Source organism: Lichenostomus cassidix, chromosome 2 (genome assembly GCF_008360975.1).
Source record: "Lichenostomus cassidix isolate B80296 chromosome 2, HeHo_3.0, whole genome shotgun sequence".
NCBI lineage: Eukaryota > Metazoa > Chordata > Aves > Passeriformes > Meliphagidae > Lichenostomus > Lichenostomus cassidix.
The window spans coordinates 2,402,959-2,418,657 of record NC_139482.1 but is presented as its reverse complement, the minus strand read 5'-3'; the positions used below and the strand labels follow the sequence as shown (position 1 = coordinate 2,418,657).

At 53.0% G+C, this 15,699-nt stretch overlaps 1 protein-coding gene across 3 annotated transcripts; it reads right to left on the bottom strand.

Annotated features, from left to right (window-relative positions):
• Positions 1-143: 143 nt before the first annotated feature.
• On the bottom strand, positions 144-15,423 carry HHATL (hedgehog acyltransferase like). Of its 3 annotated transcripts, none has more exons than XM_085050125.1 (12): positions 15,177-15,423; positions 13,409-13,555; positions 12,776-12,843; positions 12,344-12,457; positions 12,000-12,194; positions 10,740-10,949; positions 7,337-7,508; positions 5,830-5,974; positions 5,440-5,475; positions 4,569-4,770; positions 2,554-2,695; positions 144-1,327 (listed from the first exon to the last, which is right to left on the bottom strand). In XM_085050125.1, the coding sequence occupies exons 2-12, from the start codon at positions 13,512-13,514 to the stop codon at positions 1,212-1,214; spliced, it is 1,506 nt and encodes a 501-aa protein (XP_084906251.1). In that variant the 5' UTR covers positions 13,515-13,555; positions 15,177-15,423; the 3' UTR covers positions 144-1,211. The 3 variants fall into 3 exon arrangements, with proteins under 3 accessions (XP_084906251.1, XP_084906252.1, XP_084906250.1); XM_085050126.1 differs by lacking the exon at positions 15,177-15,423 and adding an exon at positions 13,958-14,262; XM_085050124.1 differs by lacking the exon at positions 15,177-15,423 and adding an exon at positions 13,698-13,813 and having other exon boundaries at positions 12,776-12,839.
• Positions 15,424-15,699: the final 276 nt, after the last annotated feature.

The window sequence follows — 15,699 nt, the reverse complement described above, 5'->3', positions numbered from 1 at the left end:
GACAACTATCAAATGGCAAAATGACAATTGTCACTGTTCTGGGGGGCAGGTGAGGACTTGCCAACAGATCCTTGTCCTCTCAGCTCCGGTGGTCAGGCGTTGCTGCAGGTGTCACCTGCAGCCCAGCAGTGATGAGCAGCAGGTGCCAGAGTTATCCAACATTTATTTGCTACATAAATAAGTGACATTTACCAGGGACTTCACAAATCACTTTGGCAGAGCTGAAAGCTGGCTAGGAACCCATCCTGCTTCATCCACAGGGATGCACCAAGCATCTCGACCCACACTGCACAGGGGTCTGGATCCTGCCCTCACCAACACCGACACAACTCGGACATAAGGCCACTGAGAATTGCTCTAAAGTGCAAGAGACAGAGCTATTTTGCAGTTACAACCCCACCCTTCCCCCAAGGCACCGTGTTTCACACACTCCCAAAGTCTGCTTCTCCAAGGAGTCTCCCCTGGGCTTTCCCTCCAGCACCCAGCCCCAAATCCCTGCCCTTCCTTCGGGGTTTTGCTCCTTTGGTTGTATTTACCTGTGTGCTCACTCAGCCCCGCAGCCAGGGGCTGTGCACACTGAAGGCAGCTGAGGAAAGGGATGGGTGGCTGGAGATGAGCAAGGGGTGGCTACAGCACCTTCTGTCCCTCAGCCACGGGCAGGAATGTGAGCTTAGAGCTTTGTCCATGGCATATTAAAAAAGAGAGATGGGGTTTGGCTTGAGTCCCAGGACATGTGTCACAGCAGGGTGGTCGTGGTGGTCACATTGGTCTCAGAGCCAGCAGTGCAGGGCCCTAAAACCTCCATCCATGGGATTTGGAGAGCCTCCTCTGGGAGACATGGGCTGTGGAGAGCCCAGTGCTGGTGGATCAGGTGTTGTGGGAAGCAGGGGGTGAAACCTCTAGGCCTGCACAACGTCAGAGGGTCAGGAGAACAACGGGGATGGCTCTGGCACTGAAGAAACGTCCTGGGAGCTGCCTCAGCATCCTGCCACGCCTGGGGAGCCTGTGAAACACCCCCTGTGCCTGATGGAAAATCCTTCAAGGCTTCCATCAATCCTTTGAGTCCATCAGGCAGCAAGGGGGTGACCTGTGCCTTCCAGGTGACTTCTACGTGGATGAGCTACAGCAGTCCGATTGTCAGGAGGGCTTGGAGAGCCCTGGATGGTGGCTGGAAGGGAGAGGAGGCTTTGGGACAAGCCTGCTTGTCTCCCCTACTCCACCTTGGCCTTCTGCTCCTCCTCCAGGGCCTGGAATCTCTCGCGCTCCTTGATCAGCTGCACCCCGCAGTAGGTGATGAACCAGATGGACAAGGTGCTCACCGGGAAACCTGGAGCAGGGAGGGAGACAGGGTCACCAGGTGTGCCTGCTTGGCCAAAAAGGGCAATTCTTCACCAGCTCAGCTCCTCTCAGGTGGGTTTGGGAGGTTTCACAGGCTCACGATGGCCGACGAGGTTTTTCATCAGAGATCCAGCCCTGTCTCTTCACTGAGAGGAGAGGGAAATCCCCAGGATCAGATTGTAGATGAGGCTGTGCCTGAGCACTGCAGCTAATGTGGGGACATTCTGGAGTGGCTTAAGTCCCTCTTAGCCCCAAAACTCCTTCTGCTCCCCAAGCTCAGACATGGTAGTTAACTTTCTGCACATTGAACCTGCCCATGTCCATTGCTGCTCAATACTGTGACCTTCTGGAAGCTTTGGGTCCCACTGATGCTGAAGATCAACCCCAGCCTCATCCTGTGCTTGATGGGGACACAATATCCGCCCAGGAAAATATGTATTTTTGTCACCCACGTCAGTGACAGAGCCTGGAGCTCTCCCCCCACTTAGGAAGGGTCTGGTGGCATTTGCAATCACAAACCTGGTATCCACAGCAGAGGGGTGGATCCAGGGCTTGCTCCTGCTAAAACAGGACCTCTGCAATGAATAATGCAACCAGCAAAAGGCAGCGAGCTCAGCAGGCAGGCACTCCTGGCACACTGAGTGTGACATTATCCATTCCCTGTTCCAGCCCCATCCCAGAGAGGCTGGAGGGCTTCAGCTCCAGGTGGCTATTTATACCCTGGGCAGCTCAAGAAGGCTCCAAAATAGTGCCACGATGCACTGATTAGAAATGGACAGACTGCAGGGTGAGGATTTGTACCTCACACCTTCAGGCTGATGCAGGAATGTCTGCTGAGGCAAAGGAAGTGGGGAAGAATGAGTGAATCCCCTTCTCCTAAGGGTAAATCTCCTTTTCTGCAAGGGCACCATTTCACAGGCAGGGACTCAGCCCCGCCTGGGGAGGTGAATGGGACCTTTGCAGTGCTCCAGGGACCCCAAATCAGTGCCAGGAGCTGTACAAACACACCTGGAGAGCAGCTGGCAGCCCAGAGCACTCTGTGAGGAGGGTAGGGGCTAACAAATCACTGCCTGCACTTTTTGTAAAAGGAATTAAGGCCATTTGGAGCCACCACCAAACAAGCCAGTGGCCAGGACACTCTGGACCCAAAAGGACACAAAAGCCCCAATCCTCAGTCCCCCCATGAAGACAGGGGGAAAGATGGCAGCTCCTTACCTATCACGAGGAGTCTCTTGGTCACCAGCAGTGCAAACTCCAGGCTGTTGAGGGCCAGGATGTTGTAGAGGACGATGGCCCAGAAGTTCACAGCCCCAAAAGCTGCCCTGATCCGCCAGGACATGGCCTCTGACAGCTTGGCCTGTGGAGGGGAGAGGAGCAGAGGGAAAAGGGTCTGTAAGGAAAAGGGATGACCTGGTGTGAATCCAGCAAACTACAGCTGGCATCCCAGAGAGGAGGCAAAAATCAGAGCAGCCTTTGGTGCCTCTGGGATGAAGAAACATAAGGACAAGGCAAAACTTCTGCTGTGGTGCACAAGGGACTCTGGACTGGGTGGGAAGGGAAAAGGTGTTTGACAGAGTTTCATGATAATTGTGGAAACACAGATACATGGAATGGTTTGGGTTGGAAAGGACCTTAAGGATCATCCAGTGCCATGGGCAGGGACACCTTCCACTGTCCCCAGGCTGCTCCAAGCCCTGTCCAGCCTGACCTTGGACACTGCCAGGGATCCAGGGGCAGCCACAGCTTCTCTGGGCACCCTGTGCCAGGGCCTCACCATCCTCACTGGGAGGAATTTCTCCCCAATATCCCACCTATCCCTCCCCTCTGACAGTTTAAATCTATTACTCCTCATCCTGTCCCTCCACATCCCTGTCACAAGTCCCTCTCCAGCTCTCTCAGAGCCACTTTAAAGTGAAATGTCTGAGTCCTGCTTTCTCCACCTCTTGCCTTGGGTAAGCCACTCCTCAAGGCAGAAGAATCTGTTTTATCTCAGGATTATTATTAGCCCTACATGCAAATCACTCCTGGGTCATGGTAAAAATAGTTTCTCAGGAATTAAAAAAAAAAAAAAGCTGAAAACTAATGACAGCAGCAGAGTGAAATTGTCCCTGGCACATAATCTTCAGGATCAGCTGCTGTGAGTGGAGCAGGGAAGGAGTTTAGATCAGCCTTCAAAGAGCACAGTGAATCCCCAGGCCACTTAGTGCTGGGAGTTGTGGTGCCACAGGGAAGGAGATTTCACTGCCTGTGAGAGACATAATCTGATTAGGAGTTCAACAAGGAGAGCAAATGGGATGATTGCTCTCCACAGTTTTTATTTGGAATAGATCTGTATTTAACCAGTTTAGGATCTCCAGACTTTAAATTGGTTAAGAGAAATAAGGAACATAATTGTTTCCAGGATGGAAGTTTTTAAGTTTTTTTTCCAGTATGTCCTTGAGACACCTTAGTCCCAAACAGAGACAGGGCACTAAGCTTTGGAGTGTTCTAAAAATTATTTTTTCTAGCATCTAAACTCTTGCTTTAAAAAAAAAAAAAATCAGATCAAAACCACTGAGAATGCCAAGATGCTTTGCAGAACAAGAAGAACAAATTATTCCCATTGGGAAATATATAAACATTACCCCATAGAATCACAGAATATTGATATTCCCCATATGCATAAACAAATCCCCAAGTTCAGACCTCATATTCTGTGTCCATCTGTGGTACTTTGATGCCTCACTGGAGCTGCATTCCTGTTTGTCTTGAACCTTAATTTTTCCTCTGGAATCTCCACCCCAACCTAAATTTCCTGTGAATTGTTACAGGGCCAGGAGGGAGTTTGCCCTGGCTGGGTGACAAAGTGCATGAAATGAAGGAGTACAGAGCACCAGGACTGTGCTCCCCTTGCACAGCTCAGCAGCTGATCCCAAGGATTGTCCAGGGATGTCACCATCCCTGGAAGTGTTGAAAAAAGTGTGGCTATGGCACTTCAGGGTGTGGCTGAGTGGTGAACAGGTCGGTGATGCTGGGTTGACAGCTGGACTTGATGGTCTTAGAGATCTTCTCCAACCCTAATGATTCCATGATTTTAAAGGCCACAGGAAAGGCATTCAGGTCTCCACACTCCATGGCACCCTCAGGGATTCTGCTCTCCAGCCTCAGCTGCAAATCTGACTCCTACAAACCATCATGAGCTCCCTCCAGCCACAGATATTGTCCCCCTTGACCCCAGCCCAGCTCCTCACCTCCAGTTTGGCAAAAGGCCCCAGCTGGAAGAACTTCTGCACCCAGAGCTCAAAGTTGAGGCCGAAGCAGTTGACGAGGGACCAGATGTAAACCACCTCACAAGGACCCAGCCACAGCGTGGTGACAGCAAAGGTGGTGACACTGGCCACCAGCTCCTTCAGGATGTTGTCGTGGTTCTCTCCAAGGTGGTCATACACGTACCTAAAGGCCAGGGAAGGGGGTTGATCCTCTCTGGAGTGTCTTCCTCACACAGGCAGGTCAGTCCAGGACACCCCAGTAAAACAGGAAGGATGCTCTGGCTGACACGTTCTAGCAATAAATTAATTTTTGCTGCGTCCCAACCGCTTGTGACTTGTGTTTCTACAAACCTAGAAATCCTTAAGGACAAAATATCCATCTTTCCCCTTCTGGCAGTCAAAATTTGCCAAAATTTGATGTCTCTAGAGCTGCAGGAGCTCTTGATTTCATAGCAGAGCAGCCACTCCCCTCAGCAGAGGTGTGCTGACGTGAACTCATGGCTGAAGGGAGGTGAAGGGCTGAGGGAGATGCAAATGGAACTACAAGAGCAAATTCCCCTTTCATCCTGGAGAAATACAGACATAAATCTGCCTCTTCCTCCTCTGAGGGAATGCTAAATCCACTAGACTTAGATTTTGGGACAGGATCCTCTTATTGCCAACTTTAGAGGGGGTTGTTGCTCTTTGTGGCAATTAACTCAATAGGTTTGGGGCTAAACAGAGCAAATAGTGGGATTCACCCAGAAAAAAAAAGACACCCCAGCTTAGGGATGAACAGCATCTGATGCTCCATTGCTCTGTGATGGAAGAGAACACCCTGAACCAGGCTAGAGGTGGTCGATGGGACACTTACTTGCACAGCCAGTCATTAATCCCTCTGTCAAAATGCCTAAAATCAGATGAGAAGAACATGTTAAAACACAGAATGGCAATAAACACATGTTAAAACAGAAAAAAACCCAAGCCCCTGGCAAGGCACATCTTGGACTTTGCTCATACCAAGAAGCAGCTTTTCCAGCCTTCTTCCCTGGACAGGTACCATTATAGACCTAGTTTTATTTTCTGTCCTTATATAACATTTGCTTTCTGCCTGGAAGCAAATGTTTCCCAGGGCTGTGGGCTTGTTTAGACTATGATTTCAGGTGGTCTCCAACTCCCAGCCTAGCCCAACCCAGCTCTCCTCCCCTCCCCTCAGGACCTGTCCAGCTCAACCCCTCTTTGCTCATGTCCATGGGTGACTCACGTTTCGGCAAAGATGTAGAGCATGGTGATGCATTTGGGGGGCTGAGGAGGCTCCAGGTGGTCCAGTCTGGCGATGGTGTTGATGACCCCAAACATGACAGCAGCTTTCACCCAGTCATACACCAAGTTGGAGTAGGCCAGGCCAGCTGGAGCAAAAATGGGAGTCAAACAGGGGAAAAGGGACATGGGATGCATCAGGATTTCTAGGGACATCACATCCCATGGGAGCATGGAATCTACTGCAACACACACAACATCAAGAGGACAGCCTTGTGCTGTCTTGGACCAGAAAATTTTTCAAAACTATATTTTTAAGAGCCTTGAACCAAAGGACAATCTCTTCTCAGGGTATCAGGGAGCAAACTGTTTATTGCTCTTGGTAGTCCAAGAAATTCTGTTTCTACAGTCATTTATTCCATCATTGTTCCTTCCCTCTGAGGCTTGTTAAGCTCAGAACTCATCACAGCTCTCAGGTCTGACCTGTGAGGTTTTATTGGCACCTCCACCAAAACTCCCCCACCCCAGCTCCCTCTGCCCAAGGATGTAACATCAATGCCACAGCAGAGCCAGGGCAGAACCCCTGTCTGGGAGAGGAGTCTGACACAGGGAGACACACCCTGCAGGAGCAGCCACTAAAGATGTCAAATGCCTCTGCAAACAGCTGCTGAAATGCCCCCATCTTGGTGGGATTCAGCTCCCAGATTGAGGATGGTCCCACCCTGGGCCAGGCAGGTGTGGTCAGTACAGCCAGAAGAGCTCAGCTCCCTCTGGAGTGACACAGGATCATCCCTTGGGACACCCTAAATCAATGTTAGTGACATTCCAGCTGCATTAGGATTTTATCTGGCCTCCAGCTGCCACTCTGGAGAGATGTGAGGCTCCTCCAGCCCCTGCTTGTTCTCTGCTGTGCAGTGGTGTCCAAAACACTGCCCTCAGACATGGATTTGACAGCTGGAATCCTCCATCCAGCACTGTACCATCACTAATCCTAGGAATTTGGCTTCTGGAGGTCCCTAGTCCAGCCCTGCTTGGACAACAGCCAAATTTAAATGGGGATTATGTTGCTCTGGACATTGTTCATTTAAGCCTGAATGTGACTCTTTGGGGATAATCTGTGACCCCTCTGGGCACCTATTCCAGTGCTTGACCACTCCATGGACAACATTCCTTGCAGGCAATCAGCCTTGGCCTCATTGCATGTGGTTTGCTGTGTCCTGCAGATTTTTTGGAGGTGCTGAGCTCCCTGCCAGTCCAAAGGCAACAAGAACATCTTGCTGCTCATCTTCCCAAACCCCAAACTAAACAATTTACCCCATGAAAAGGCCAGATCAGGGCTGCCCAACCCCAGCTCTGTGCACAACCAACAGGAAGAAAAGGGGTTTTCATTCCAACCTGTCCAACACAGGCATTCCCAAAGCCTCTCAAGGAGGGTGGATGGGGATCTGGATCACTCACCACTGCCTTGGAGCTGAGCACAGGGGTGAACGTGCCCAAGCACGGCCACTCACCCAAGGACCAGTCCGAGAGGCGGTTCACGAACTTCAGGTCGGAAGGGAGGGTGAGGATGTAGAAGAAGTGGAAGAAGATGTCCACAGCCACGATGGCCCCCACGTGGAGCAGGGCTTTGACTCGGATGTCCTTCATCTCGTTGTCCTTGCGCCGCAGCTCTCGGGTGCTCACCTGCAGGAGGGACAGAGCGGGGACAGTGTGGGCAGAGCTCCTTCATCCAGAATGTTGGTCAAGGTCCAGACAGGCACTCATTGCTTTGCTCCTGTAGAAATCACACCCTGGACTGTGTGGCCCAAATTTCCATTGATTTGGAAATTCAAATTTCCGTTGATTAGGGATGACCCAAGGACAGGCTGAGGTGAGCACAGCCACAAGGAGCAGGACATGTCCCACCCAGAGCACTCCTCCCACACCCACAGCGCTGAGCACAGCAGGGATGTCCCTCCTGCATCACCCTGCTGCTCCCAAGAGGTTTCCAGCAGAGACACAGCAGTGACAGGCCTGGCTGTACTCAGGGTGGACTGAAATCCACTCTGCCCAGGGAGCTCCCAGGGTTTCATGCTCTTTCTCCAAAGTGCTCAGAAAATCAACTTTGTTTAAGGACAGCTCCTTACAGGTCACTAAGAGGGAGCAAATGCTTGCACCCATCATCTCCAGGATGGATTGCAGGGTTGAAATCCCAGCCTGACAGCTCTGCCAGGGCCTGATGTATTTTTGTCCAGGGTCATCTGGGAGGAGGAGGAGAAGTGATGATCTCTGAGGCTTCTGCTGCAGACTCAGGCTGTAAACCAGAGGGAGACTTGCTCGAGGGACCATCCTGAATCAGTGGGACCTGATTGATGGGGATTTCATCTCTGCCGTGTCTTGCACGAACAGGGGCTGGGGTTTGCCTGCAGGAGCTGTCACATCCCTGGTGGTTGTCACACAAACATCACCAGAGAGAGCTCTCAGGATTACACGGGGCAGAGCGATGTCCTTGCTTCCCCGCATCGCCGTAAAATTGCTGCTGTATTCAAAATCCTCTTATGTTTATTACTTCCCCTTTATTCCCTGCGAGAGGTGGGAGCTCTCCCTGCATAATCCACAGGCTGCTGCACCAGCCCCGTTGTCAAATCCAGATGATTCCTGGGAATTAAAGCCTTTGCCAGATTTTTTTTGTGCCTGTTAAGTACCAGGTGCTTTAAGGATACAAAGAGGTCGCTGGGCCCTGAGCTGGAGGAGCAGATGAGGGAGGACAGGTTTGGTGTGGAGATGTGTGGGAGGACACAGAACCCTCCTTCCATGGAATCAGAGAATGGTTTAGGTTGGAAAAATCCATTAAGATCATGGAGTCCAATCAGTAACCCAGCACTGCCAAGCCCATCACTAAAGCATGTCCCCAAGTGCCACATCTACACCCCTTTTAAAAGCCTCCAGGGATGGCGACTCCACCACTGCCCTGGGCAAACTTTTCTAATACTTGACAACCATTTCCTTGAAGAAATTATTCCTAATATCTAACCTAAACCTCCCCTGGTGCAACCTGAGGTTGTTTCCTCTCACCCTCGTGTCTGGTGTGGTGGCAGCACTTGGCCACCAATCCCTTGGGATCAGGGCTGTGTCCCCCACATTCCCAACCCTATAGAAAAGAATTTGTTCCCTTGATCTCCGTAAGAAAGCTGCTTCTCCACCCAAATTTGGCTGGCCAAGCCCTGGTACAGATAAATTCCCACCTCACATGGGGGTGCAAGAGATCCACCAGGATGTAGGACCAGCAGGATCCCAGAAGACAGATCCTTTCTCTAACTGGGCCATCCATCCCACCCTGGGGAAGGGTTCTACCTGCCTCCTGCCCTAATTGCTGTTGTCCAATTAAGAATTCACCTCTGCAGCCAGTGCAGCTCCAGCAGTGCAGGGGGGATGCAGCCAGGAGATGGCAGTGGTGACCAGGCCAAGCCAGGACCCCTGGCCAGGGCAGGGGAAAGGGGTTGGGAACTTAATCCTTGTGCCTTTGGGGTGAGAGTTCTGAGCAGCACAGAGGGGAATTGCTCACTCAGTGGCTTTAGGCATCCTGGTTTGGGGCTGTGAAAAGGAGCAGGAAATAAAACTCCCCCTGGATCTATCTCTGTAGGAGCAGCGGGAGTTCAGGTGTTGGAGACATGAGGAGTTTAATGTCCCCATTTAGAGGTGCCTGGCTGCATCCTGAAGGGGACACCAGACATGACCTCACGATCTTCAGGCTCAAATGCTCTTAAAATCCTTTTTAATATGTCCTGTAAGACCCGAGGGCTGTTTTTCCTTTCAAGAGGTATCACAAGGTTGTTAATTCCATGAGGAATTAACCAGCAAGGGGCAGGACTAGGATAAGAGCTCATCCTGCTCTCTGGAGCAAACATCTCTGATCCTTTCTCAGGCAACCAGAACCAACCCCACATTGAAGAGAAGGTGCTGAGCTGGTGGGTCTTTGGTCTCCTCCCCACCACGAGGCTCTGGCTGCTCTCCCCACTCCTGGGCTGGTTTTTCTTCTGAATTCACAAATGTTTTTCCAAAACATTCTTGCACGCAGGCATCAGTTGGGGTCCAAAAACTCAATGTAGCTGTTCTTCTTCAAAAGGACCCAAAAAGGGTGGTGGGACTCCTCCACAACACCATTGCTGACAAACAAGAGGTGCCTCCTTTTTCCAGCATCACCAGTTTGCTTGATGGCCAAGGCTGATCCTTGGTGGGGAATATGTTGAGATGGGAAGAATGAGGGGACACAGCACTGCTGGTTTCCTTGATTTTGGACTGTGGAACAGCTCCAGAGGTTGGCTGGTGCCAGTCCAAACTTCTGCTGGTGTTTTCCAATTCTATTTGAAGTCTGCTCATCCAAAATCTCCCTCGGTTGTGTGGAACAGGCGAAGCCTTGGGCATCATGGAGCTCCTGACTGCTGAAACACAGCTTTCCACCAATCTCATTTATTTCCTGAGAAATAACCCAATTTAAAGACACACCAGGCATCCCTGGAAGATCCTGCTGCCTTGGTGAAGCAGCTGGATAGAAATGGGAGACTACCCTTGCTGTCACAGCTTGCAGAGGTCCCACAGGTGGGCACCACATGAAGGTGCTGGGGTGACACACAAGGAAACTGAGGCACCAAGCAGTGCAGATGCACAGTGAGCAAGGACTTCCCAGCAAGATATTCCCTTGCAAACTGGTCAGTGAAAATGGCCAAAAAACCCCAAAAAGGAGGTTAAAAACCCACCAGTTGATGCCCTTCCCCACAAAAATGCACAGCCACGGACTACAGGTGACAATAAGAATTTCCACAACCATTTGCACCTTCACTGGCAGGCAAAAGGTGGATTTTCTGTAGACATTAAACCAAAACAAATAAATTTTGGGTAGAAGTCCTGCTCCAGTCTGGCCTCAGGATCACTCACCTGGGCGTGGAACTGGTCAAACGTCATGACAGGCCCAAAGAAGAAGAATGGGAGGTAGAAGTTGTACTTGAGGAGGTCAAAGATGGAGTAGATTCCTTCTTCCCTCTCGGAGCTCTCGAGGGCAAAGCTCATGCAGCGCATGATGGTGAAGGTGCATCCTCCGTAGAAAAGGACATCTTGGAGATCAAAGGACCCTGTTACAAACCCACTCTGGGCAAGAAACAGAGAGTTACCACCAGGAATGTGGTGTGACTTGTGTGCTTTGTGGAGAGCATCACTGCTGGGGCAGCAGGGAACGGTTTGGGATGGAAGGGGTGTTAAAGCTCATCCAGTGCCACCTCCTGCCATGGGCAGGGACACCTCCCACTATCCCAGGTTGCTCCAAGCCCTGTCCAACCTGGCCTTGGACACTGCCAGGGATCCAGGGGCAGCCACAGCTTCTCTGGGCACCCTATGCCAGGGCCTCACCGCCCTCACAGGGAGGAATTTCTGCCCAACCTCTAACCCTGACCTCTATCAGTTTAGTTTTCAGTTCAAAAAAAACCCTCTAATTAGGCTCTGACACCAATTGTCTCTGAAGTTAATGAGCTGGGAAGAAAAAACTGGGGCTCGATTTCCCAGCTGGCTCCTGCAGCCCAGAGCAGTGAGGAAGTGGCAAATCCCCTTGGCCATGTTGTCACCAAGCAGCTGTTGGTCACACAGGCTTTGCTCTGGGGTGGCAATGTCACCCTGGCACAGGACACAGTCCTCCCCAGGGAACAAGCATGGCCAGCACAGGGATGATGGAGAGGGAGGGAACACATCTTCGGAGGCAAGGAGAGGCTGCACAGTCCTGCTGAGGGACTGAATATTTTGATAAGGTCCTTCCTGGGCTTTTCTCCACCCATCAGTGAGAGAAAATCTTAACTGGGCTGTGAGCCAAGAGATGGGAATCCCTGAATCCATCCCAGCTCTGTTACAGGTGGGGAAACTAAGGCACGGGGCAGGAACAGGCTGACAAATTGTTGCCTGGGCAGCAAGAAGGACTCAGATGTCTTTTGTTCTGGAGTAGCATGAAGCCACCAAAACATGATATTGACACTGTGGGATTATTCTATTATACAATCCCCTCCTTCTCACACACTGTGGGAGCTCTGCTGCAGCCAGGGGAAATGGCCAAGGTCTGGGAGTGCCCCAGGAGCCTTCCCGGGGGATAAACCCAAGGAGAAGGACAGAAATGGGCTGGAAAGGAGGCAGACACATGGCCAGGACAGCACCTACCTGCCACGAGCCGAACGGCTCCACCTTGAAGGAGGCAAGGCAGCAGAGCCCAGCCACGTAGCAGAGCCACTTCTGCTTGGCCAGTGCCACCGAGTAGAGGAGCAGGCAGTGGGACAGGATGATCATCAGGTAGACCAAGCCCATGCTGCCCAGCACAGCCAGGACCCCGTAGATCATGTACATCACAGCCCGGTGCTGCGGGGAGAGCGGCCGTGGTCAGCGTGGTGAAACCCCCAAGCCTGGAACATCCCCTCATCTCTGCCCTAAAGCATCCCCCAAACCCCTTCTGCAGATCCCAGGCCGCCCCTGGTGATCCCAAATCCATCCCCACCCGCCTGGCTCACCTGTGGCACAGTCATGGAGCAGATCTTGCCGAAGAGGACGTGTCCTGAGAGGGCAAAGATGATGATGTTCCTGAACGAGGTGAACCACATCACCCACTCGAAATCGGCCACGTCCTGTGGGAGCAGCACCAGGCACTTTACTGCCCTCAGCCCCACAACTTTTAAAGCCTTTTCTTCCCATTTTCCACCCCAGGGAGCACTTTAGCTCGGACGTTAAACCCCAGGAGTGACGTGCAGAGGTCACTCATCTCTGCACACACAAAGCAGAGCATCCACAACCCTGCAGGGCTGGTGTTTCCCCACTACTTTAGGGAGGAAAACACAAGTCACATGGGCTTCACAAAAGCGTGTCAGCAGCAGGAAAAAGCAACTCTGTTTCTGCCCTGACCGGGTTGTCTGTGGCTAGAAAAGCCCAAGCCCTTCCTCACTCACCATCTTCCTGCCGAAGTAGTGCCAGCCCGGCTTTATGCCATCCCGAAAGGCCTTTCTGTTCATGCTGTCTGCAAAAAAAATGGAGTTGCAGGGAGAGAAACAGCTCTGGGAAACGGGATTCACATTCAAGCCAGGCAGGGAGCTTTCATCGTTGAGATAATGAGCCATCAGGGCTCAAATACCCCACCCCAAAAGTGCCCGATTGCCATGGACAGCCAAAAGAGTCAGCGAGTGAAGGTTTCTGCAGGGATTTCCAGCAAAGCCGTTTTGTCATTGCACATCCCTTGGCTGATCCCATAAAGTTTTCAGGTTTGTGGGTTAAAAAAAAAAAAAAAATTAAATAAATAAATAAATAAATAAAAAGGGAATCAGCCCTGCATAGGCATGGTGGTGGTTGTCGCCCTGTTTGGCACTAGCTGGAGATCTGAAACACCCCATAGCCTCTTGCCCTGAGTTCTGGAAACAGGGACAAGAGAGCAACCAGGCGAAAAGGCAAAAATCCCCATAAAAAGGATTTCCAAGCTGTTTTATTTTCAGAAATTAAAGCCAGTGATCCGCTGCTGGCATCACCAGCTGTAACAGCAGGCACCTTACACCCTGGGCTCCCTCCGGGGGATGTGAGGGCAGCGTTACCTCGGGAAGCCTCGAAGATGCCGCTGCCACTGTAGAGCACAGCACAGGTCACCACGAGGGCATAAAAGCCCAGCTCGTAGCTGGGCAGCATCGCTTTCACCCCCATGGCGGGAGGTTAGAGCCCCGGCGGGTGTGAGGGAGCCAGACCTGCGAAAAGAAAGGGGAGAGGGAGGAAAAGCAGGGCTGAGAGCTCACCTGCCCCTCAAACACCCTGAATTCCTGCTGCTCCTCCCCAGCTCTGCTTTGGGAGCTTCCCTGAAGGCTGAAGGGAAGGAGAAGAGGATCCCACCTGGGGCTGAGTCCAGGGACGCAGAGGTTCCTGCAAACCCACCCAGGAGCCAGGATTCGGGGCAGCTCAGCCAGGTGATCCCGATAATAGGTTTTTCTCATCCATCCCGATGCTCAGAGCTGCTCCAGGATGCCAGCTAGCCGGGATGGGGTCTCCCCAGCCCTAATTCCTACCTGGATCCATGGAGAGGATCCAGGACAGAGCACGGGGAGGGAACAGGATGGGAAATCCCAACTCCTCTGCCCTGGGCTGCCGCTCACCTTCTGCTGGGGTGTTGCCCACCCTCCAGCTCTCGGGGGGCTCCCAAATCTCCCAAATTTATCCTGGCCAGGAGCCTCTAGGATCCCGCAGACGCGGCTGAGCTCCTGGCGGCATCAGCAGCGCTCGGGGGATGCCGACACCCAGCCCCGCAATTAGCCCTGGGCTAATTACTCCCGCCGAGGCTAATTAACCTCGGCGCGACGTGCCTTGCAGCTCCGCAGCCTCCCGGCTGCCTGTCCGGCAGCTGCCAAAAGGCGGCTGAGGCAGGCGGGTTGAGGGATGCGGGGGGACAGGGACAGGACAGGGACACGGACAGGGACACGGACACGGACAGGGACACGGACAGGGACAGGGACACGGACAGGGACACGGACACGCTCCCCCCGTGCTGGCACCCACCCGCGGTCATCCCTGAGATGACCGGAATAAAAGGAGTGAAAAGGCCACCCTCCGCTTTGGCATCCGCGTCGCAAAGCTTCTGCGGTTATGAAAATAATCGCGTATAAAAATTAAAATAATATTAGAATTAATGGTTTAATTTTAAACGGGTTTTTTTTTTCGGTTTGGTCGCTGAGGTTTTCGAGGGGGGTGGAGGAGTGCCTTAGCAGCCATGCGGGGTGACCCCATCTCTCCCCAGCGTGGAACACACGCCTTTCCCGGGGGGAATTTGGGGCTCATCCCAGGGGGAATTTGGGGCTCATCCCTGGGCGAATTTGGGGGTCACTCGCGGTGCGGGGCCGCTGCGGACGGGCGCTGTCACTGCGCTGCGGTGCCCCTGCGGCGGGAGGGCACTCATTGAGGTGCCTTTAAAAAGCTTTTCGTCCTCCTTTCCACGCTTTCCAAAGCTTTTTTTTTTCTTCTTCTTTTTTCTTTTTTCTTTTTTTTTTTTCTTTTTCTTTTTTTTTGCCGGGGAGCGGGCAAAGCCACCCCGCAAAGGAGCCGCCAGCAGGGGTGACCGACCCTGGCGACGAATCCCTCGGACAATTTTAACTCCTGATCGCTCCCGAGCTGCCCAGGGAGGCTCAGGGGTGTCCCAGCACAGCCCCCCGGAGCCCCGAGCGGCCGCGGGGCAGCAGCATCCTCATCCCCCCGCTCCCCTCCCCGGCCCGGCAGGCAGCTGGGGACAGGCAGAGGTGACAGAAAGCCCTGCAGGTGCGGGAGCAGAGTGTCACCAGCCGCGGTGTGACCCCCCAAGCCCCCATGGCTCCCCGTACTGACCTTGAGCCCCGGGGCGGCGGGGGAGGCGGGCGAGGGTCGGGGGTCCAGCGTCCAGCAGCGCGACGGGGGGCAGGAGGGGCAAAGGGGACAGGGGACAACCGCAGAGGGTTTGGGGGGCTGCTGACTTGCCCTACAGCATCTCTCAGCCCGGCCTGGAGGGGGGTGGGTGTGTTTTTGGGCTGCCGTCCCCCACCTTGCCCCTGGAGGAAGTTTGGCTGGGAGTGGAGCGGAGCAGGCGGGAGGTATTTTTATTTTAGAGCAGCACTGCAGAGGGGGGTGGCTCGGGAGCTGTCTGTCACGGCAGCTGCTGAGAGGACCCGTGCTGCCTGCCAAAGCTCACCCCGAGCCAGGGGAGCTGGCCCGGGAGCCCCGGCAGGGACCGAACCCATCCCGGGGGAAAATTTGGCTCCCCGATTTTAGCCCTGCAAGGTTAAAATCATCCCCATCACCTTGTTCCACGGGGAGATGGCATTGCGTGGGGATGGGGAAACTGAGGCACGGAGCCAAAGGGAAGTGGAATTCC

Bases quoted from the DNA above. Each gene is read 5' to 3' on its own strand.
- HHATL (XM_085050124.1), bottom strand. From the start codon at position 13,798: ATGAGAAAAACCTATTATCGGGATCACCTGGCTGAGCTGCCCCGAATC. The intron at 12,840-13,408 runs GTAACGCTGCCC...TTTTGCAGACAG, and splicing joins CATCTTCGAGGCTTCCCGAG to CATGAACAGAAAGGCCTTTC. The intron at 7,509-10,739 runs GTGAGTGATCCT...TCCCTCCTGCAG, and splicing joins TTGACCAGTTCCACGCCCAG to GTGAGCACCCGAGAGCTGCG.